At 38.5% G+C, this 22,460-nt stretch overlaps 1 protein-coding gene across 6 annotated transcripts in view; it reads left to right on the plus strand.

Annotated features, from left to right (window-relative positions):
- ARL13B (ADP ribosylation factor like GTPase 13B) overlaps window positions 1-22,226 on the plus strand; it is a 34,011-nt gene extending 11,785 nt beyond the window's left edge. For 2 of the 6 annotated variants that reach the window (XM_062624000.1, XM_062624001.1), the window contains exons 4-10: window positions 11,402-11,507; window positions 14,045-14,247; window positions 15,016-15,112; window positions 16,262-16,493; window positions 17,436-17,552; window positions 18,010-18,078; window positions 21,994-22,226. In XM_062624000.1, coding sequence (XP_062479984.1) covers window positions 11,402-11,507; window positions 14,045-14,247; window positions 15,016-15,112; window positions 16,262-16,493; window positions 17,436-17,552; window positions 18,010-18,078; window positions 21,994-22,070 — 901 coding nt within the window. In that variant the 3' untranslated portion in view covers window positions 22,071-22,226. Of the gene's footprint in view, window positions 1-11,401; window positions 11,508-14,044; window positions 14,248-15,015; window positions 15,113-16,261; window positions 16,494-17,435; window positions 17,553-18,009; window positions 18,079-19,778; window positions 19,823-21,993 lie in introns of all 6 variants that reach the window. The other 4 variants (XM_062624003.1, XM_062624005.1, XM_062624002.1 and 1 more) reach the window with 3 other exon arrangements.
- Window positions 22,227-22,460: the final 234 nt, after the last annotated feature.

Here is a 22,460-nt window from a genome sequence, read left to right on the forward strand (position 1 = left end):
CATCTGTTGACCCATGGTACTTTAGCATAGCTTGAGAAGCCTGTGATTAACAGCAAGTTCTAAGGGCATCATTAATGCTTACGATATGAGGTGGCAAGACTTTCTGGTATCTAAGAAGATGCAAGTAATTACTGAAAAGCTCTAAAACATGCATGCAGTTATCCAGTTGCTCCTTCAGAACATAGTACAATTTCTCAAAAGTGCATTTTCCAGTTTTCCATATGATTGAGCTCCTGTGGTTTAAAAGTAAGTTAAACACAAGAGCATATCAGGCTTCATCTTCAATTTGTATATCCATTAATGACTGACATTGGCTTTTCAATGCTTTAGGTGCAATGGTCTTGAAAAAGCTGTATTTCTTGGGGTGGAAGCAATGGAATTGCAGATCTGCGAATATTCTCAAACTTGCAAAGAAGTAAGAACAAAACATTTAAAATTGCTCTTAATGGATTTTTTTTTTCCCCCTTGTTTAAACATCAGTTTCACAAAAGAGTGGAATGTAAGCACTTGAACACTGGTTTCATACCTCACACCCTATCGGGCTTGCCTTGAAAACCTGCCTGAATGCGCTTGCCAATAAAAGTGGTTGATGATGCTGATAACAGACATGCATGCTGTTTTCAAATAAATAAGGATGTCTTCATGATGAAGATAACCTTGGGAATTGTTGGCTTCAATTCCTGACTGTTCCACAACAAGCTCTGTTCATATACTGAGTCCTTGTTGTTGTCTGCGGGTTTGTGTGTATATATAGGGGCACATCCTGTTGTTCTTTTGATTGAGATGAAAGATCTTTTTCCTTGAAGTTTTTGTCAACAGAGGGAAAATGTGCCTGTTCTTTTACAGTTGAGTAAAGGAAATATGTGCACCAAAAGCACTCCAGTGACATAGTGTGTCCCCTACATTCAGTAAAACATTTTAAAACATGATCCCTCTGAAGCAGTGAAGTAGCACAGGCTAGCACATCTTTTTCTTCATCAAAGATCGGAAAATTTGGGTTAAAACAGCTAAAAGAGTGACTGCAGTACAGGCAAAGCAAATCAGTAGATGAGAAAGTATTAGCTTGTTAAACTGTAGCTTCAAATTATTGACTGCATGTAGAAATGGCCCTAACTGCTCTTACATACATAAATCTGAAGAGCACTGGTGAGGTTTGCCCATGTTTCTAACCATTCTTCAGTCATAAATACTGCTGTGTCATCTTTTATCTACTGATACTAAAACCATATGTTTGGAGATGGAATCATAAGCTGATATCCAGTCTTTAGTGAAAGATAATCTGTAGAAATGAAGTTGCTCTAATAATATAGCTGCAATAACTTAGTCAGACCGATGTGGCACTGTGTCTTCTCTGTCTGCGCTTAGAAGCAATGTAAGATTGAAAGCATATCCAAAGAACAGATAGGATAGATTTGAGGAGGAGGTGGCAAGGATAAGGAAGGGAAAGGAGGAAGAATCAGGCCCAATTTTTCTCAGTACCTAAGTTCAAGGATTATACATGGGCTTTCACACATGTATTTGTGGAGAAGAAGTAGGAGCACGCAAGCAGCATTTCAGTTTGGCCACTCTCACAAAGTATGTCCTAAATTCAAAGCTAATGAATTTGATGGAAACTAATGTTTCATAATGTATCATCTTCATTTTTTAAGGGGGATCAAGGGTGGGGAGGGACAAAAAACCCAACCCTAATCCAGCAAGTTTCAGGGTTCTTTTGCTTAGTTGCAAAGCAGCCATATAGAATAGCTTCCACCTATCTAATGTATTAGTTGACTCAGTGAACAGGGAGCCTACATCCAAAAATGAGATTTGAGCTGCGTTAAGTTAAAGTGCATAAATGGGTATATGAAGTATGTAAGTTGATCATATGGAACTCTTGTTCATCATATGGAACTCTTGTTACTGGTTGTAATAAGATTTAATGGCTTATTTTTTTGGCTTTGATGGTTTTATTTCCTTCCCACCCTCTGACTTCCCAAAAACTTCTGTTTATTTTGATTTCTGTAGTTTTATTTGTTATTTCGTGGCTATTCCGTTCCTTCATTAAAATGCCTGACCGAAAAGGCTCTTGTCAGTATTTGACCTTTGATGCAATTGGCGTGCCTCCTGATGTTCATTTCAACATACTGCCATCCGTCAGGAGAAGAGGACTTGCAGGGAATTAAGGGACAGAATTCTTTCTTTAAGAGCTCTTTGAGATACATGATCTGTGTTCTGCATCATACTCCTTTCTTTACCTCTGCTGGAATAGCTTGGGTTTTTCCTTTTACAATTCCAACAAAAATAAGGGTCAGTTTGTTTTCCTGTTCGTTAGGTATGAGCCGATTAAGGACACTGGTTAGAGGACACTTGGAGGCAATATGTCGCAAAGGAATTTCAGGTTACAAGTTATTGTTGTTGTTGTTATTATTTATTTGTTGTTATTATTATTATTGCTATCCATTTCCAGGCTGAAGTGAAGTTACATTATAGCTCTGTTGTATGGTGCCAACAAACCTGTGTAACTGTCATTTTGGAGCACAATGGCTCTGAGTAATGTTTGGAGTCATACTATGGTCTGGAGGGTGATTACTGCTTTAAGCACCTTAAGTGTAGCAACAAAACATTAGTGATATTTAAATTGCCTACAGTTAAATACCTACATTGCCTACGTTTAAATGCCTACAGTTTAAGTTACTTACTCTGTGGGAAAAACTGGTGCCTTGAGTTGCAATTCCTGTTGCTCCAAAGTGCTCTCTCCTGTGTCCTCACAAAAAGAGGGAACTTGTTTGATGTATTTTTGGAGCATCTGCAGTAACTAAAGGAAGCAGTCTTGCTACAGTAGGTGATGTTTATTTTCTCCTTTGTTTAAAAAGTTTCCTCTAATTTGAATACCTTGGAAACAAACGTGCTTAAACCAAGGATTATCACAGCAAGATGGCTGGTGAAAATATCCCCTGCAAGCATTTCTGTCTTGAGATGATAAATCCTTGGGAAAACATATTTTAAAGTAGTTCTAAGTTCACGTTTCTGTCTGTGGGAAGCGTGGGAGTGGTTGAACAGGACAATACCGAAGGCAAAGAGCTTGTCCTGGTTATGAGCCTAAGAAAAAGATGTCATTATATGTGGAAGGTAGCAAAATTGTATCAGAGTATATGCAATATGATAGTGCAAAATCAGTAACATTTTCAGTACAGGGGACTTAAGTGCTAATGGGTGTATCATTCCTAATACTAGAAAATACTAACACACAAAGGTAATTTGTATTTGTCAGCCTTTTTCTCTGGGAAACAAATAGCCTGTAGCACATTGCTTCCGGCATTTCCTACTCTATAACATTGTAGAAATGCAATCTGGTTGCTTGTCCCCTTGAGACAATGTTACCCACCATAACTTCCATGAGGCTGCCCAGTATGTAGTAGCATGGAAATGCTGCTTTTGAAGAAAGGTAGGAGTTCTCCAAGTACTGTGAAATAGATAATGGCTGGTAGAAGAATGTTGATACAGAGTAAAAACATGGGATACCAATGGAATAAACCAAGTCTGAGTATCCACAGTTCAAAAGATGGGTAAGAATGAGTCCAGAGTTGCTGGAAAAGTATAACTGAATCGTGCTGTTGGAGTAAGCCCTCCAAGGGAGATGCAGAGGGGCAAAAGAGACCTTAGTGATTTAAAAGAATTCAGATTTATTCAGATGGGTGTTTGGCCAGCAACTGTAACACAGTCATGTTGTAGGAGATGTAGCTGTCTTGCGTCGATTGTGTGATGTTGAATGATATGAGAGAGAATGCTGAGAGAGAAGAGAAAGGAATAATACAGGGTATGAAGTTTAGCATTTTGAGTGGGAGAATACAGCAGGTTGCAAATCATCTGTATTAACGCTTTTATACTTTACCTCTACAGCTGTCAGTACTTCTTTTAAGTTCCAATTAGAAGAATGGGTAGGACGTTGCCATTTTATTCTGTACAATGAGGGTGGTAAAATACCGGTACAGGTTGCCCAAAGAGGTGGTAGATGTGCTATCACTGGAGACATTCAAGGCCAGGCTGGATGTGGTTCTGGGCAACCTGATCTAGTTCAAGATGTCCCTGCTTATTGCAGGGGGTTGGACTAGATGACCTTTGAAGGTTCCGTCCAGCCCAAACTGTTCTATAACTCCGTTTGGTTCAAAGAACACAGTGACTGAGTGGGAAGTCTGAGATTGTTTCGTGAAGTTTTGGAACCTTTGTTGTGTATGTGTGACTGCAGATGTGGAAGACTTGAGGAGAAGCGTCTACCACCATTTCCATGTCTACAGCCAGCAATTCTCACATTCCCTGCTGATACTTTGGTAATGGAAGGTAATGAGTTCATGCTTTCACACTGATGGAAGTCCACGGTTATGACGCATACTGCACTTGCAAGTCTTGACTGACAAATCAGTGATCTCACTCTGCAAACCAGTTAGTCTGTAGATTATTCTCTGTAATTGGTAAGGGAATGGAGTATTCCTTGATTAAAAACAAAACTGAAGAAATGTAATGTTTTGATGCTGGGATTTTTACCGATTAAACCAGAGATTTACTGCCAGTACTACTCCTTAGGAGCCCTCAGAAATGAGCAGGGGAGAGAAGTAAATGTGTATGTTGTAGATACCTGTTTGTGTATTTCCAGCAAGAATAATACTAGAAATCAGCACCTTCACTTAATTAGGTGGTTCAAATATGACAGCTGCCTGTAGGTCATAGAAATACAGAAAGAAAGTTGTAATCTCCTTTGCCAAAACATATAATTAAGGTTTAGATACTGATACATTTTTAAATGGTATTTGAAAATAAATTAAGAGCAAGAGCAAGGGCTGCAACAGGGTAAAGGACATGGGGAATTCTTTCCATTTATTAGGATGTATAGTTTGAACTCCTAATTCACAACTTTTTATTGCTATAAATCCGTTTCAGGACTTTTGCCTTCCTGACAGTAGAATTGCAGGCTCCAAATCTGTACTGTGCAACATCCTACTTAACATTCCCATTTCATATCTGTCAGACCGTATAGCTACATATCACAGCCTTGGAAACTCGCCTGTAATAAACATAAGGATTTCCAGGCAGCTTTTTAAAGGATATATCTTACAGGCAATTTTGAGTTACTTTAATGTTTGCCCGGGTATTGATAGATCAGGGTGAAATGAAGTATAAGAAAATAATTCATATTTACAATACTTTAAATCTTCTCCAAAAATGTTGTCATTGCTTTTGGAATTACACATCCGGAAGGTGAACTTAATCTTGTTGATACGAGCTCAGGCATCTCTTTGGATGCAGCCTATTTGATCAGTGGGTATGATTAAACTAATAGTAGAGCAGAGTGTGTCAAAGAAATATGGTTTGGGTAGCAATGAATATAATTCAGACTTGAGGTGAGAATGAGGCCACTTTACCAAAATGAAACAAATTATAATTGTTAACATTCCTGTGACCACTTCAAAAGGTAATGTGAGAATAAAGGTCCTCTAGAGTTGCCTAGAGATACTATAAACAGGATGAGTTTAGAATCTTATTTCTACCTATTCTGTTATTTAAATGGGACCTGGAGGAACTGTTCAGGGAAGAGGTTGAATTAGAGAAATGTCTCTCCTATCTCCCAGCAACTGCATGAAAGGAAACTCTTAATTGACGTTTGCAGGCAGATAATCTTGTAGAACTTTATTCACCAGTTTCTCATTATAGCTTACCCTAATATTCAACAGCTTGTTTTGCATAAGAATTGAAGGCATGGAAAGCGAATTAAAGAAATGAAATAAGCCAGCTTATTTAAGAAAAGAGGCTAGTGGCAATCAGTAAAACGTAACTGATGGGTTTATCGCTGTTGTCAGCAATCTAGAAGGCACAGGGGCTTAGGCTGCTGAAGGAGCAGGTAGTTTAGGGGGCTCAGAGCTTAATCTTAGAATACCTTATGGGCTCCATAGGAGGCCCAAAGCTGTTGGCTAAGTCCCCTGTCTGCTTGTTTGTTAAAAATGTCAAGAATTTCGTTTTCTGTGACTTCCTTGAAAAGCAAAAGAACTGCCAGTAACTGAGGAGGAAAGAACAAACGAAGCAATCTGACAAACCACCATCTTCCTGTCTTTTTGCGGATCAGGAGTTCGACTTCATAAGCAAACCATAGGCTAGCAAACCTTTTCTTGCTATATCTGCCGAGACCTCGCTTCCCTAGGACATAACATCCTACTAATTGCTGTCCACAGGACTGCCCAAGAAAAAAGGTAATAGATGAGAGGTGAAATTTGTGAAGGAAAAAGGGCTAAACCAGCATTTTAAAATAGAAGACCGACAGTAGACAGAAGAACATGGCAATGGTCTTTTGATTGTGTTGACTGCTGTTAAATTCAAAGGTGCCCTCTCTTTGTTTTCCCAGCAATGCTAATTCAGTCCCTCAAAGCTATGGCTTCTTGGAGTAGCCTTAAAGATGACTACACTTGATCTTAGATAAATAATTCTCATTAAACACACCTTTTCCTAAAGTTGCTTTTAATCATGTTGATAGTTCTGATACTGTAATATTTTAACCTCAGGGATGCTTTGTTTTTCATTTATTCTGATGGCCACCATACAGGTTTGACCCCAAACTATGGGTTTGTGATAACCAGCTCTTGTTAAACAACCCTAAAAGCAGCATTTCTGAGACCCTGATAACCCTCTCCCCCCCCACTGTGTACCCTCGGCAGTATTTAGAGTTCAGTGTTATGTTACTGTATAAGAATCCCACACAAGTGGACAGAAATGTGTAAGTTGGAAAGAGTGTTTCAAAAACCCCTCCTAATCTGCAAAGCAAGAAAGCAAACACAGGCATGGGCGCGTACCCTCACACAGAATACCTTCTTCCCAAATAAACCCTGCCTGTAACATTTCTGGGATTTTTAATGGAAGCTGAGATACAAATGTGTCCGTTTGACATTGGATTTTTTTTTTTGTCACCAAATCTTGTGGTTTGTAAAGTAGACTTTAATGCTGATTTATTGTTGTTGTTCCCGAATATTCCCTCTTTGCTCAGTAATTTATGTTTTAGAAGCAGATCAAGGCACATGCATAGTTTGCGTTCAGACTCTCTTTTTCTCTGGCATGTCTTCTGGCTTCAGAGAGAAATATTGTTGCGGAACTGTAGATGTCAGTTGTGCCAATGCACACATACACTCCCTTTCCACAATGTTTCCCATGACTCTTAACAAAAGCTCTCTAGCTGCTTAAAAAAATCCCACTCGATATAAAAGCAATTGGTGCCTACCTTTGCTTTATTTCTGGTGTAAAGTAAGTTTGTTACGCTAAAAAGGTTCCAGATATGCTTTATGTGAGATTGAAATAAACCCAAGCGTGATTTTATATGCGAAAGCTTCTTACTCAGCAAACTTAATGTGGTAAACCAACAGCCACTCTCCTGTGCTTTCAAGTGTGTTTTGGTATATACTGCCTACAGTTTTTTCAACATGAAAAATTGCTATATATGAAGTTCTACTGACTCGGAAAATTAAAATCAAGGTCTGTCCTTTAGGGTAACTCACACTAAAGGAGAAAGTCTGATGCATAAAACTTGCCTCAAAACCTGGCATTCCTGTGCATGAGCAGCAGAGCTCTGAGACTCTGTTCACTCCGAGAGATACTCTGTTCTTTGCATGGTAGACATCCATTATTTGTTTGTCTTGACACTTAGGCACATTTCCATTCTAAACCACACACTACACAGTCTGTTTCTGATATTTGCAACTTTATAAACATTAAGTAAAAGGAAAGTCCTTACCTTTTAATCCTGTGCTGGTGGCTTTCTGGTTTATCCTTTACAGAGGAGCTCCTGAGGTTAAACTTCAGTATAATCTGAAAAACATTGTTTTGAATGTTTGCCTAAGCAATGCGTCTAAGAGTGGCATTCCATTAAGTCTTTTCTGCATGCCTTCCGCTTCTAGCTCTTTATATAGTTGTCCAAGGGTTCATCTTCAGCAGCAGTGGTGCGAGAGAAACTGACTTCTGCAACTGCACTAGACAGGCAAATTGATTACTTGCTACTTGGGGAATCTGGTTCTGCCTGTTTGAAACCCAGCCTTGCTGAGAGGCGGATCACTCCTGGAGCTGCCCAGTAGCAGGAAGTGTCTAGGAGCAGCTCCCTAGATAGAGGCCTTGTAAGCTGGAAGTGGAGCACTGCTCGGGAAGGACAAGTGTAAGGGCAGGGATTGCTTTCTTCCACACTAAAGCATGAAGGGGAAAGAAAGGAAGCAAGGGTGGGTCACGGATGTATTAATGCATTTACTCAAAAAGGTAAAAAAACAGTAGCAAAACAATGCCTTTTATCACAGTACCTTATTTAAACTCCATTTATACATTAGACCTAAAGGCTGAAGTGGGCAGTGGTGTACAGCAGGGAATGTATGACCTATGTAAGGTGGAGGTGGCTATTTGGGTATGCTGCTTTTCCAGATACAGCACCTCAGCTGTTACTTGTTTTAATTCAGTCAATATTGCAACAGGACTGCTGTGGAGAAAATGGAAGCTAATTGACCAAAAAAGCAAATCTTACACCTCTCAAGGTATTAGATGTCAAAAATCAGCAGCTACTGCACATCACAAGACATCAGCGTCACACTCTTGGTGAGCTATGCAGCTTACCAACGTTTCATTCTGCTTCAGCTGTGCTTTGTACAATATGCAGGGCAATAACACAGTAAATAGCGCAGTTACAGAATCTTCAGCTGAGAAGGGAATAGACCATAGCAACAAACTGCGTTCAGAAGTATGTTCTTCAATTAGATCTAGGTGCATTGACAGCACTGCTGAAGAGCCATGTCTGAAACTAAGGGGCAGTGCCATGGCATTTTCAGACTGTAACAAAGGTGGTTATAGGGGAAACAAAGAGCGGAGGTCATTGTTTCCAAACTTTTAATTACTTTCCATAGCTTTCTGGAATTTCATTTCAGTTTTTCCCTGCTTTAGCTTTGGCCCTATTTCATAGCTGAGTGCTGAGAGGATATTACTTGTTCTAGCCGGTTGGTGAGAAGGGGTAGTGCTGGAGTATCATAAGCATATTGAAAGTGTCATAGGTTCTGTATACGCATTGAACAACAGTTAAGGAATCTTTGCACTGAATCATACAAAGTATTGTAGAAACCCTCTTTTTGTTGAGAAGTGGGAATGGAGTATCAAAGGAGGGGTGGAGAGGAGAGCCATTTGAGTTAATAATGATGACTTGAGATGTCAGAATAAAGGCTGTGATGTCTGGTTTCAAAACCATCTGCTGTGGTGTTCATAGGAGCCAAATATTTGTGATTTTATGCAGAAAGTTCTCATGGAATGGAAGGGTTGCTACATTTCAGAACAACATTCATCTAATGGACTTCCCTTATTAGAGAGAGGCAAGTGTGATTTTCAGATTCCCTCATGCTATGCAATACTCCTTTTTACAGCTTTCGCACTTTGCTTGGGTTATTACTGTTGTAGAAGGTGCAAAGTAAGACTGCATTGTGTGCTTATATTCCAGAATGGTGTACACTGGTTAGAAGCAAAAACTCCCAGTTTTCATGGTGAAAAATAGTAACTTCAAACAGGAGTATGCTGCTCGTAAAATACCACTTAATATCTTTTCATACTCAATTAAAAGCAGGTAAGAGGAGAGGAAAGACTATATGTCCTATTGTCCCAAAGAGGTTTTATGGAGGAAGGGAGCAACTGTTTTTTGACTTGACCTCTCAGACCCTCAAGAAACAGGAAATACTTCCTATATGTGGGGTTTTTTTTGTCATTTTGTTTAAAATGTATATTTTGGATTTCTATCAAAATTTCTCCATTTGTTATTAAAATTTGCTTGTAAGTGAACTCTGAAAGTCATTGACCAACGTGACTGCAAGTTTACTTGGTTAAGTTTCTTCTTAGGGAATACATCTACTTGCCTAACACATTCCTAAATACTTAGGTAAACTCACCTTTTTAATCCCTCCTGCCTTCCTCGGTGTCGACCAGTTTAAATCCATTTTCATCAATAAATTGAGATCTTGAGGAGAATCAAGTCCTGTGAGTTTCATGGAAACAATTACTTGGATGGCTGAGAAAAACCCCCATAAGGGAAAAGGTTTTGCCTCTCTGTGAGAGGTGGTTCCATACAGGTGTTAGAAGTAACTCTTGCTTTTTTGTGCGCGTAGTTTGTCACGTACCTTTTAGGGCTGTAGATCAGAAGCTTTCCCAGTGTGAGGTGTCCCTGCCCATGGCAAGGGGGGTGGAACTTGATGATCTTAAGGTCCTTTCCAACCCTAACTATTCTATGGTTCTGTGATTTTGTGATTTAATAGAGAGAGGAGTTTTCAGTGGAGCATTAAGTTAGCCTTGATAAAAGGAAGTAACTTTCATTTCTGTGGTTAGAACATGGTATCACCAAGAGTTTGTGGAAGTGAAGAACTTAAGCATTTGGGATGTTTATAAATCTGGACAGCCCTTTTATCTTTGTAGTAGTTATTGATAAGAGTGTTGAAAGGACCATAACAGCCTCTGCTTCAGGGTGTATGTCCACATTAAAGGGTGAAATAATAACTAACATTCTTTGGTAAATAAGATCTGGTTACAGCCTCTGCTTCAGGGTGTATGTCCACATTAAAGGGTGAAATAATGACTAACATTCTTTGGTAAATAAGATCTGGTTTGTGCCTTTTCCAAAAATACACGTTTTTGGCTGTGGTGTTGGATGCAGTTACAGAGGATATGGGAAAAAGCAGTCCCCCCCCGAACTTAAGATGTTTATCTTCTCGAGTCTTCTTTGCCACCTTATCTATAAGAAATAAGACAATGATAGCACTTCATCTTACAGGATGCTTATTTTGTAAGCTATGTGTTTCATTCACCTTTTTTTTTCTTGCTTCCCTCTATTTAATATGAAATAATAAAGCATGTTTTCAAGAGCCATTCATACAAGCTCCTCCCTCTGCGCTTTCTTTTACTTGTGATGAGCAGGTTCAAATCACTGCACATTACATATCAAATTGTTTGGCATCAGAGAGAAATTCTGGATAGGCAGACCCAAGGTGATCATGGAGCAGTATTATGGGGGGGGGGGGGAAATGTGCATGGTTTGGGAAGTTGCAAAGTTGGGTGCTTTGATCTACAGACTACAGCAGATTGTCCTGTGTAGCTTATGTAGAACAGTGCAGTCTTTTACATCCATCTACTTAGGTGTAAAATATTATTGCTTTGTATATTAAGTATCTTCTAGTTAATGTTAGTATTGGCTGAAAATAGTGCATGGACTAACTTCTTTATTAAGTAGAAAGAAGAATTAAGAGTTAAAGCTGAAACAAGGCATTTTCTCATTACTTTCTCCTTCTTCCCCTTCTTGCTTTTGTCAAAAACTTAGCTACTGGAGATCTGGGAATCTTTTTCGTGTCAGGGTGCAAAGTGTTTCTTTTGGTCTTTTCCTTAGGTTGGCAAATAAGCAGGATAGAGAAGGAGCTCTGTCAGAAGCAGATGTAATCGAGTCCTTATCTCTGGAAAAGCTTGTCAATGAACACAAGTGTCTATGTCAAATTGTAAGTATATTTTAAGATTATTTGTTTTCTAATATATATGTACATCTTGCAATAAGGTAGGAGAATATGTCACATAAGACTGAAACTAAAGCCCTGCAATCCCAGCAAAGATACAGTACATATATCTGCTCTGCAGGCAATTCTCTGCTCACCTTGTTGCTCTGCTTCTCTATCTGTTGAAGAAATCTTTAGGACAGGGATCCTAAAAGTGTACCTGTTGGTCCATTTTGAAACCATGTAAGAATAATTAGTTATTGATGTGGTTTCAAACTTCTTTAATTGGACAAAAAAGTTTTGTATTCCACCCTTTTAAAAAGAAGCAGGGAATGGAATTTGCCTATGTTGACATCCAGGAAGGATCACTGTTCAGATATGATATGTGTCTCATTTTCATAGCTAAAACCATCATTTAGTCTGAGTCACCATCTGGCAAACACTACAAGCTTAATCTGATTCCGAGGGCATCTAATTCCCAGCGCAATAGTCACCAAAGAACAGTGGTAGAGCTGGTTGCTATGTATTTGTCCTAAAATACCTACGTTTCAGATGTAGCATTCACAGTCATGTTGGAAAAAAAAACCCAAAGTAATAACAAAGGGATGGGAGGATCTGTATGAAAGCTACTTGATATTGGTCAATATTTCAAATAACTTGTGTGAATTCTTAGTCCCTGAGGTTTTCTTTAAGCCGTCGTTTGAATGAACCAGTTTGTTAGTAATTACTTGTTGGCGTTCCTTTACTGATCCTCTTCTAATGGCAATAAGAAACATTTTAAGAGGTAACAAGGGTTTTGCTGTTACTACTCAAAATGAGAAGGCAGTTTTGCACAACTAGCCCTGGTATTGGGGTTTTAGCATTTTAAAAATACTTTTAACTCCTTAAGGAGAGTTGCAAAATTCACAGGGCAATGCATATTGCTATTATTTTCTCTAGAAAGCTGAGTTACAGCAGGGCACAGCTACGTTCATTATGTCATAACGCTCTGCGTGCTTTTCCTCAGTCAGTGGCCTTTGCGTTATGCTTATGTAGCAGTCATAAAAACAAACCTTGTGAGTTTGCCTTTATTTTTTCCAAGGCACTTCTGTGACACTAATGTTTTCTTGCAAAGCATTATCCATATAAAAGACCTGAAAGATTCTTGTGTGCTTCCCGGAACTTAGATCTTCTTAATTTATGACATGTTCCAATGAAATGCTGTTCTTGTCCTCCATTTATATCTTGGGTGTAATGAACAAAGAAACTAGATCACATGCTCCAAGTCATTTTAGCTGAAAGCAGCTGAGAGTCTCACATACTCAAATGGGCAGTGTCTTTACCAGGAGCATTAAAGGTAAACGTGGCCCCAAGTTATTTCAGTATGATGACTCATGGGGTGAATTTAAACAGGGGAGTTGTGAAAGAACATTGAAATAAAATCAGTTAAGGACCAAAAACCCCTTCTGTTTTTTGTTATTCTTTTAGTTTTCTTCTGGATCTTTAAATTTCCCCCAAAATATTAAACCATGAATATCATGACAATAGTTTTACTCCAGTCATGATGCATAATATTTTGCTTCACCCCTGTCCACAATACCTGTTCTGATCTAAAAACACCAAATTGGTGTCACAGCTTTTCTGAACCATTCACACTGGATTTTATTTATCCCTTAGGTGCCTATGAACAAGTCGAAAATTTCTTTCATGAACCGAAGCTGAGCTGATTCTCTTGAATCTCATTTTTTCCATTTTACTAGATAAATATAACATGGACTATTTATAAATGAGCAGCAAAACAGAACATATATATTTGGGGTCGATAAATTATATTTCTAGATAGATGCATAGATGTAGACGTGTAGGGAACCAGGTGTGAAAATATGTATATAGCATGTGTATATGTAACAGCTATGTCTATATGTAACAAGTATATATATATAGAATCATAGAATAGTTAGGGTTGGAAAGGACCTTAAGATCATCCAGTTCCAACCCCCCTGCCATGGGCAGGGACACCTCACACTAAACCATGTCATGCAAGGCTCTGTCCAACCTGGCCTTGAACACTGCCAGGGATGGAGCATTCACAACTTCCCTGGGCAACCCATTCCAGTGCCTCACCACCCTTACAGTAAAGAACTTCTTCCATATATCCAATCTAAACTTCCCCTGTTTAAGTTTTAACCCATTACCCCTTGTCCTGTCACTACAGTCCCTAATGAAGAGTCCCTCCCCAGCATCCCTATAGCCCCCTTCAGATACTGGAAGGCTGCTATGAGGTTCAGAGATAGACATGCAAACATTTTTGTGTGCAGTACTGTAGTATTTTTGAAATGAGACTGGAAAGAATGGAAATTGGTGGAACTAATGTGATCTGTGTCTTGGCAAAAAATAAGCACCTAAACTTAGAATCCCTAAATACAAATTCACTTCCCATGCTTCTCAGGGTTTTGCAAGCTTCACAGTGAACAATAACTGTGCGTCTGATTTCTTGGTTTATAATCAAGGAGTGCGATCGGAACTGCGTATGATTTTCTTCTCCTTTCCTTATGTTTTTACAGGAACCTTGCTCAGCCATCATGGGCTGTGGGAAAAAAATCGATAAATCAATCAAAAAGGGTTTATATTGGCTTCTACATATCATAGCAAAAGATTTTGATGCCTTAAACGAGCGCATCCAAAGAGACACTACGGAACAAAAAGCATATGAAGAACAAAAGAAACTAGAAAGAGCTGAGCGAGTGAGAAGGATACGAGAAGAAAGGTATTCTCTCTGCAATTTCTCCTACCTCCTCTTCCTCCCTTTCTCTAAGATACTTGATTCACTCCTATGCATAGAGCTTATGGGAACCAAGCTATCTAGGGTTTAAAGCTTACTGAGCATACTGAGTTTTTCTAGCAAATATGATTTCCTAACTGTTACTACATAAACTGAACAGTCTGGTACAAGTTCTCCTTTCTGCTTATTAGAATCTAGAGCTATGAGAAATTATGGAGGTGTTTTGAAAACAGAATAACAGGTTTTAGTCTGGTTTCCCACCACATAGATTTGAACATAAAATCCAAACCAAAAATACCCCAAACAACTGAAAACCTTGAAACAATGGTTATAAAAGATTACTAGTGTGAAAATCTCAGCATAGTGTTGAACAATCAAAACCTTCCAGTTACAGATGTATTCTGTCACGTATCTTGTCCTCAGGAACTGCTGCTACACTCTCAAGTGCTGATTGAACATTCTGGCACACTGCAGCGTGTGTTTCTACCGCTGCTGTAACATATACTCGTGCTTTATTGATGTTAGCCCCTGGTTAGCCTGCCATTGTGATTTCTGTAGAATGCTTTTCACAATACAGAAGCATGTTGTAAAAACCAGCTGGCACAAATCGGAGGGCGAGTTAGATGACCTAAGAAGTATGTAAAACAGCCTGGCTTCTTCATAATTCTTTGTTCATCTCCCCTTTTCCTCCCCACGCCTGCCCCCCAAAAACCCCAAAACGACAACAACATAAACCCCAAAACAACGATAAAGGGAAAGAGAAGAAGGAAGAAGTGTACCTGATGAGGAAGACCCCGAGCCTGGGAACTCTCAAAACCCCTTCCAGCCTATATCTGCTGTAATCTCTGAGGTATGAGAATATGTGGAAATCTGGATCGGTTTAGACCTACCACTAACAAATGTCTGAGAGGTAATGACAAAAATAGTTCACTTAAAAGAATTGTTCTCATCTCAGTCTCGTCAGTCTTGTTTGATGTGCGTTGAATCAATGCTTTCATGTTAACAAAGTCCCCTGCTACTGATATGGTGACAAAAAGTTTTGTAGGCTCGGTAAAATAAAGGTATTGTAAACAGCTGACTGAACACGTTTCCTAATTAATAGGTACTCAGAGGTGGAAAATATTCAAGGTCTATTAGTTTCTTGGAAAGTGTTTTAGTGATGTAGTGAGTCATATAAAATCTCCCTGACTACTTCTACTATTGAGATAATCTGAGCATAACCTGGTTTCTGTTGAAAACAGACAATTGAGATGTTTGCTTAGCTCTGACACATTAAAAGTATATTAATATACAAAGTGCTTTAATAGGTATTTCTGGGGTCAGGAAGTTCTTCTTTACTACACTGTATTTTATTCCGTTGACTTGAGATAACGTAATCTCAAGAAACACATAAACTCTCAGGAATTTTTCCAGTCAGTAGTTCAAACACTTGTTTCTCTCGAGGACAAAAGCGACCGTATCCATGTACCTTGTAAAGTCAGCTGCATGCACAGTAACCCAACTTATAGTAACGTACAGCCTAAGAAAAGAAGGGTATATCTGCGAGTATTGTAGAGACATTGATTCAGTGATATTGAAGCTGTGAAGCAGCTTATCATTGAGTCTGTGTGACACAATTGGTGTTTGTCCAAATCACGGTAGCGATTTCTGCGTACTTAAGCTCTGTGCATGTGTATTTTGTTTTAACTAAAACCACAATCCAACACGTCACTAAAATAAGGAAGAAATTATGAGGCTTCTAACCTTCTGCTCAGGAATGTTGATGTTTTTTGCTTAGCTAGCTTATTTTATCTTGTCATATGACCAAAAAGAAAGCAGGAAAACAGTCTATAAACCTAAACATAATTTCTTTTCCTGCTAATATTTTGTCTTTTATAGATGTGGGATAGAACAGAAAAATATTTTAGGACTATTTTGATTTTTTTAAATAGTCTTCCTGTCTTATTAATCAGGTTACAGCATTGCAAGTTGTTAAAAAGATTCTTCTGCTTTTTGTTAGAATGAAAAGCAAATTGAAAAGGAAAAGAAGCGGCAAAGGTTGGAGACTGAAAAGGCTACAACTGCCCTGAAATCTCAAACAGAACAGGAACAAATGGATGGCCATCACTTATCAAATAGCAGTAGCCAAAACACAGATGACAGTAGATTAGAAGCGTGCAATTCTACAACTGCACAGCTTTTGCAGCATGAAGCAGAGAACGAGCAGCAAGCCTCAGAATGCCTTGACTCAGGTGAACCGCTTCCTTTTAATGTGTCATTTAATATTATTTATCTCATAGTTCCTCCGTCTGTCTGTATTATTTTTCATGATGCCATATATCAGTTTAATCTACTGAAAACATAAAAATGCACTATTAGGTTATTGTATTGGAAAATCTGCTTTGAAAAAGCACGTGGTTGTTGGTGTGACTGATACTGTAGCTGAAACGACATTCGTTTTCATCATAGAATCATAGAATAGTTAGGGTTGGAAAGGACCTTAAGATCATCTAGTTCCAATGCCCCTGCCATGAGCAGGGACACCTCACACTAAGCCATATCACCCAAGGCCTTGTCCAACCCGGTCCGTGGTCCACATTCCATCAGTACCAAGATGATTCAAATTCCTTTATGAAAGCAGAGAGTTTGCATATATTTTATGCTTACAATTTATTTTCTATAGCAAAATGTTTTATAAATTGTACATTTCACATTTTGTGTATAGACCTCATAGCAGCCTTCCAGTATCTGAAGGGGGCCTATAGGGATGCTGGGGAGGGACTCTTCATTAGGGACTGTAGTGATGGGACAAGGGGTAATGGGTTAAAACTTAAACAGGGGAAGTTTAAATTGGATATAAGGAAGAAGTTCTTTCCTGTTAGGGTGGTGAGGCATTGGAATGGGTTGCCCAGGGAGGTTGTGAATGCTCCATCCCTGGCAGTGTTCAAGACCAGGTTGGATGAGGCCTTGGGTGATATGGTTTAGTGGGTGGTGTCCCTGCTCATGGCAGGGGGGTTGGAACTGGGTGATCTTAAGGTCTTTTCCAACCCTAACCATTCTATGATTCTATGATTCTATAAGTGTGGAATGAAAATGCTGATGTATCTCATTGCAACAACTGGATTAGAAGTTGATCTAGGATAGTCTATGAATATAATTTGTGGTATGTAATGCTTTATTTCTGTTTGGTACAGAAAACAGCAAGAAAAAAAGTAAAAAACCAAAATTAAAAAGGGGCCACAGAGTAGAACCTGTTAATACAGAGGATGCTGTTCCCAAAAATCCTACACCACCACCAACTCTTCCACCGGGTAAGTATACTAACAAACAATAATCAGTGTCTCAGTTTGTGGTTATTAATCCTTTAAAATACTCACATGCGCATGATGAAACTGGAATGGTCTTCAGAGATACGCTACTGTACCTTACTCTCTCGGAAATTTTTGATGCAGTTTTCCACTTCATGGTATAGACTTTCAGCACTATTGGTTTGATCTACTCCACGCAGGAAGATGTTGTTATTTTCACCATAAAAAAAGTCAGAGACTTGACTACTCACTGATGAAAAGTGATAAAAATATCAGTATTTTAAGGGTAAATCAGTTTATTTTTAAAGTATTTCATCATTATTCACTGTATATACAATATATTACATACTTCTGGCATTTCTAAATGCTTTCATTTCTCCCAAAGAGAATTGGCTTCCATACATTTTGTCAGAATCAAGTGCAGTCGTGCCATGTTTTGACTGTCTTTGTTTTCCTTTAGTTGGCTGGGGAACTCCCAAACTTAATAGACTTCGAAAACTTGAGCCTCTTGGTGAAACACATCATGCTGGTAATTGAAAATATTTTGGATTTTGTACCTTTTTGAAGCATTTTCCATTGTTTTATTCACTTCTACATTAATTTCATTCTTCATCTCTTTTTATTTTTATATTTATTTCTTAGTGCCAATTTTCATTGACCAAAAGCTAACCTTTTTTGCTTAGTAGAAAGCATCTTTTTGATTTTTCAAATCTTATTTATTTTTTTTTTTACTAAAAAGGGTTAGTTCTCTCATAAAGATTCACATAGAGAGTTTAAAGCGGCACAGGCAGCAGAACCTATTAATGACCTGAAGTGATTTGCACAGCAGCATTTACCTAATGTTATAATGTGCCATATAGCAAAAAGCAACAGGGCCGGTTACTTTGAGTCCAAGCACACATTACATTCAAAATGAAAATTTCAGTGTGTTTTTCCATTGTCCTTATGTGGGCAGTTCATCATTACCTGATGCCATGAGCACAGGAGCTGGGTTACCTGGATACTGGAAAAGGTCTGTGGCACTGCAGAAAGACCTAAGCAGAACTGCAGAGATGCAGCGGGGCTTATTAATTTGGCATCTATAGTGGCTCGTCCACATCCAGGCTGATCCTGCACTAAGCTGCCTGTTTGTTTCCACGCTGATCTTATGATCTGATCTGGAAGGGCTAATCACTTTCCAGTGCTGAACCCAAATGTGCTCCATGTATTTCTGTAGTTCTTTGAAGCATAGCCCCACATCCAGATGAATTTGCTGTGTGTAAGCTGACTCCTTGTGTTGCCTCTTGAGATAGTCCAAAATTTCTGCTACCCAACACTATGGTTTCCATGTGATTTTAAAAGCATAGTCTGTAAGAATTTTGTCATTGATTTGGGGGTGTTTTCTTGAGAGAAGGAAGGATAAAGACATGTGGGCATCTCTGAATTAAATGCATTATGATAGCTAGGCCAAAAGAGGGACTGCAATCCCAGCTATGAGGAAAAGCCCAACATAAATTTGATGGTGAAAGTAATGAGACTTCCAGCTGAAAACTAGGTTATTGGCCTGCCAGGGCAGGTGTTAGTGATAAAGCTTGGAATCTGCTGCTTTACCTAAAGAAGAATGTCCTTGAAATTTCACAAGCTGGTAGGAGAAATGAGTTTAATAACTGGAAATGGTAAGGTGTAGTAGGCAGAGTCATGATTTCTCTCTTCAATAATAACTATTTTCTGGTTTTGAAAGACCATGTAACATAGTTTTTTTTTGTACGGTCATTGTTTTTTATATGCTCATATTCCATCTTTTTCTCATTTTTGGATGGTAATGTCTTCATTTTTCTTTTATTTTTATTCTTCAAATTTTGAAAAGCCAAGTGAATATGGAGACATCTGGAGGAATAGGAGAGGAGGGTAACCAAACTAAAGCAATGAGAACACTTACACAAGTTGAACAAATAGAACATTAATTGAGGAACTCACAGAGAAAGGAGCTCAGTGTGGCTGTAGTGATCCTTGAGCTTAATTCTGGCTTGAATTGATAGCACTGCTGTCATGTAGTACAGCACCATGTGGACATACCTGCTAAAGTTCTGAGGAACATGGAGTTTCTCTGCCAAAGAATCAAAAGAGCCCTAAGGGGGAGTTAAGATCTCTAAACCCTAGATATTTATTTTTTGCAGAAACATAATGAAAGTGCATAAAATGTAATTTATAGTCTTAATCATAAAATCATCTTGGTCTTCTTTTTTAAAGGCATATAGAGAGAAGGCGGCAAGAAAGAAAAGCCAGACAAAGAGGTAGGGAGGGGGAGAAAGGGAAGAGGTGGTACTCTGTTTTGATCTGTGCCTAAGGGAGGTGTTACCTTTTGTAGCAATAGCATGGGTGGGACAAAGAGGGAAAAAACCCCCAATGCTTAAGCTAGGTTCCCTACTCACAGATGTGTAAGTTAGCAACCTGAGATCTGTGTTAATGTAGTCCATTCGTAAAATAAGGGTAATAATTGGAATATTTTGGAATCTAATGATGGAGAAGATGTTGGTAGGGAAATAATCTCTTGATTATCTCTATAACTGTTGAGAGCAGATGAAATTTGGAGTGGTTTTTTTTTTGATTCTCTGAAGTGCACTTTTTTCTACAGCAATACTATCATTCTGTTGAAGAATTGCTTTGACGGTTATTGGCCAAGTGGTTAAAAAGTCTTTGTATATGGGGCAAATGAGCACCTACCTTCATGTAGACCAGGCTGAAAAACTCAGTTCCAGTAGGATGCCCAGTAGATATTTTTGTCAGGACTCCAAATAAAATTGTAAGAAGTGTCCATAAGAGCAAGGAAAGAAAAGAAGTATTTAACAGTCTGCTTTTAAAAGGTTAAGGAGCCTTGGTTATGCATAGAGGTTATTTTCAGGAGTACTCTCAAAGTCTATGTCCCAGATTGTATCAGTGAAACAGTTGATAGCTCCCCAATGTAAGTCAACCCCTGAAGCTTCAAAACAGATAGGACTTTTTGCAGTGTTGATTTCTGCTAGTCCATAGAAACACATGGGAATAGGTGTTTCTCAGTATTCCCATGAATTCTAGCCTGGGTCTTTTTCAGTCAGGATAGCACTTATTCCTTTGGTTTTGTCTTAAATATGATTTTTTGGAAGTGTCACAAATATGACTTAGACCTTGCTGCTGAAATGTGTAAATTAGTGCAGTGTGTGAGGTTAAAACAACCTCCAAAGGGCTGGGTTTTAATGCTAGGTGTTTTCAGAGGCATAAATCTGTCTTAGTGATTTAATGTGCAAACTGAAAAAGTCAAGTGTTTTTAGTACATATACAAGGCTATTTAGTACATATATTAATTCGGTTTTTTGTCATTCTTAGCAGAGAACATTATGTTGGATGTTTAGGCAGAGTTAGCAGGCAGTGGAGTCAATTAGAGAAATCTTTAATTATACACTTATTTTCACTAAAGACTGCAATTTTTCCAGTCATGCTAATGATTTTAGCACAACACTGGGTAACGAGTGTCTGTTTATTGTCACTGGAGGATATATTTGCAAGAATGATAAACCTCTCTCATTATAAGAGGTAAAATTGCCTGCCAGTCCTAAAGCCAGCCTTCAAGAAACTGACTAATCAAACATCCATTGTGCAAGTTTTCATTTACACTATAACCATTTGGTTTGGGATTTTGTGTTGGCAGGCCGTCAAGGCTTTGTTAGGGAGGAGGTTGTCTGTATAAGCAAAATTGAGATTTGAATGCTTCAAAAAGCTGCTTTTGTATTTTCTTGATTTCTACCTGTTTCCTCTTACCATCTTTCATGATACTATTTTGCTTGTGAAATGCTTGCATGTACCAGTGTGCATGCTGGGATTTTTTCACTCTTAGATCAATCACAAATGTATGAGAATACTCCTTATTCTCTTCTGGTGCGTTTAATAACTTTGTCTTGAATGATTTCACTACTTTAAACTCCTTTATAGAGAAAAGGAAACATTGCACTTTTATCTAAAAATTCTTAATATAGCTATTTCAGAAAGTTATTATGGCTTTTCCAGACAGATGCTCACCCTAAACTCTGGGTGCTGCATAGCGTTACTGTCACTTAAAACTTCATTGCAATGCAGACTTGACTACGGCAACATCCAAATTTTGATACCTCATTTCTTCATTTGTTACTTAGACACTTTGGATGTCATTTCCTATTTTTAGGAATGTTTACAGGTCACCTTTGGGCTTGATCTTGAAAATGCTGATGCATGTATTCAAAATGTAATCAAACCCTGTTTTGGCCAGTATACCTCCAGACATTAACCAGCACAATGTCTGAAAGTTGCTGGTAGGAATTAGCTGTAAAATTGCAGGTCACCTTGTTTTCATTAAGAAAGCAAGAATTTACCTTATTTAAACACCCTTTAAGCAAGAGAGAGAATAAATGACAGGTTAATGTGGTTTTTTTTTCCTCTGCTGTTTCTTATACAGATTTCTATGGAAAGCCTTTGCCCCCACTGACTCTACGCCAAAGACCCAACAGTGATACCCACGATGTCATTGCTTAACTGGATCATAAACAGCATTTATAAAACATCATCCAAATATTATTTCAGAAATATTTTTTTTTTTTGCTCTTGAAGGAAAGTTTAAAAAATCACACACTTATCAGCTGGCTACGGAATAACTTGGTGACAATTAAACATGGAGTTTGTTCTGTCGTACTTAGTGCATCGGACTGTCATTTACTTTTCTCATCACCAGCTCTTCTTCAGATTTTAGCAGGAAATCAAAAAAGGTCTAGGTTTCCATGGATGCTCCTATGAACATGGTACTGAATATTTATTGGGTTTACTTGCGAAAATACATAGCTGTAAACCTGAAGAAAAACATCTTCAGGATCACCTAATACTGGATTGTACGTTCTCACCAAGGTCTGTCTCGAGGTGCTGCACAGT

This window comes from Pezoporus occidentalis, unplaced genomic scaffold (genome assembly GCF_034315485.1).
Source record: "Pezoporus occidentalis ecotype Australia unplaced genomic scaffold, CSIRO_AGI_Poc_V1 ctg26, whole genome shotgun sequence".
NCBI lineage: Eukaryota > Metazoa > Chordata > Aves > Psittaciformes > Psittacidae > Pezoporus > Pezoporus occidentalis.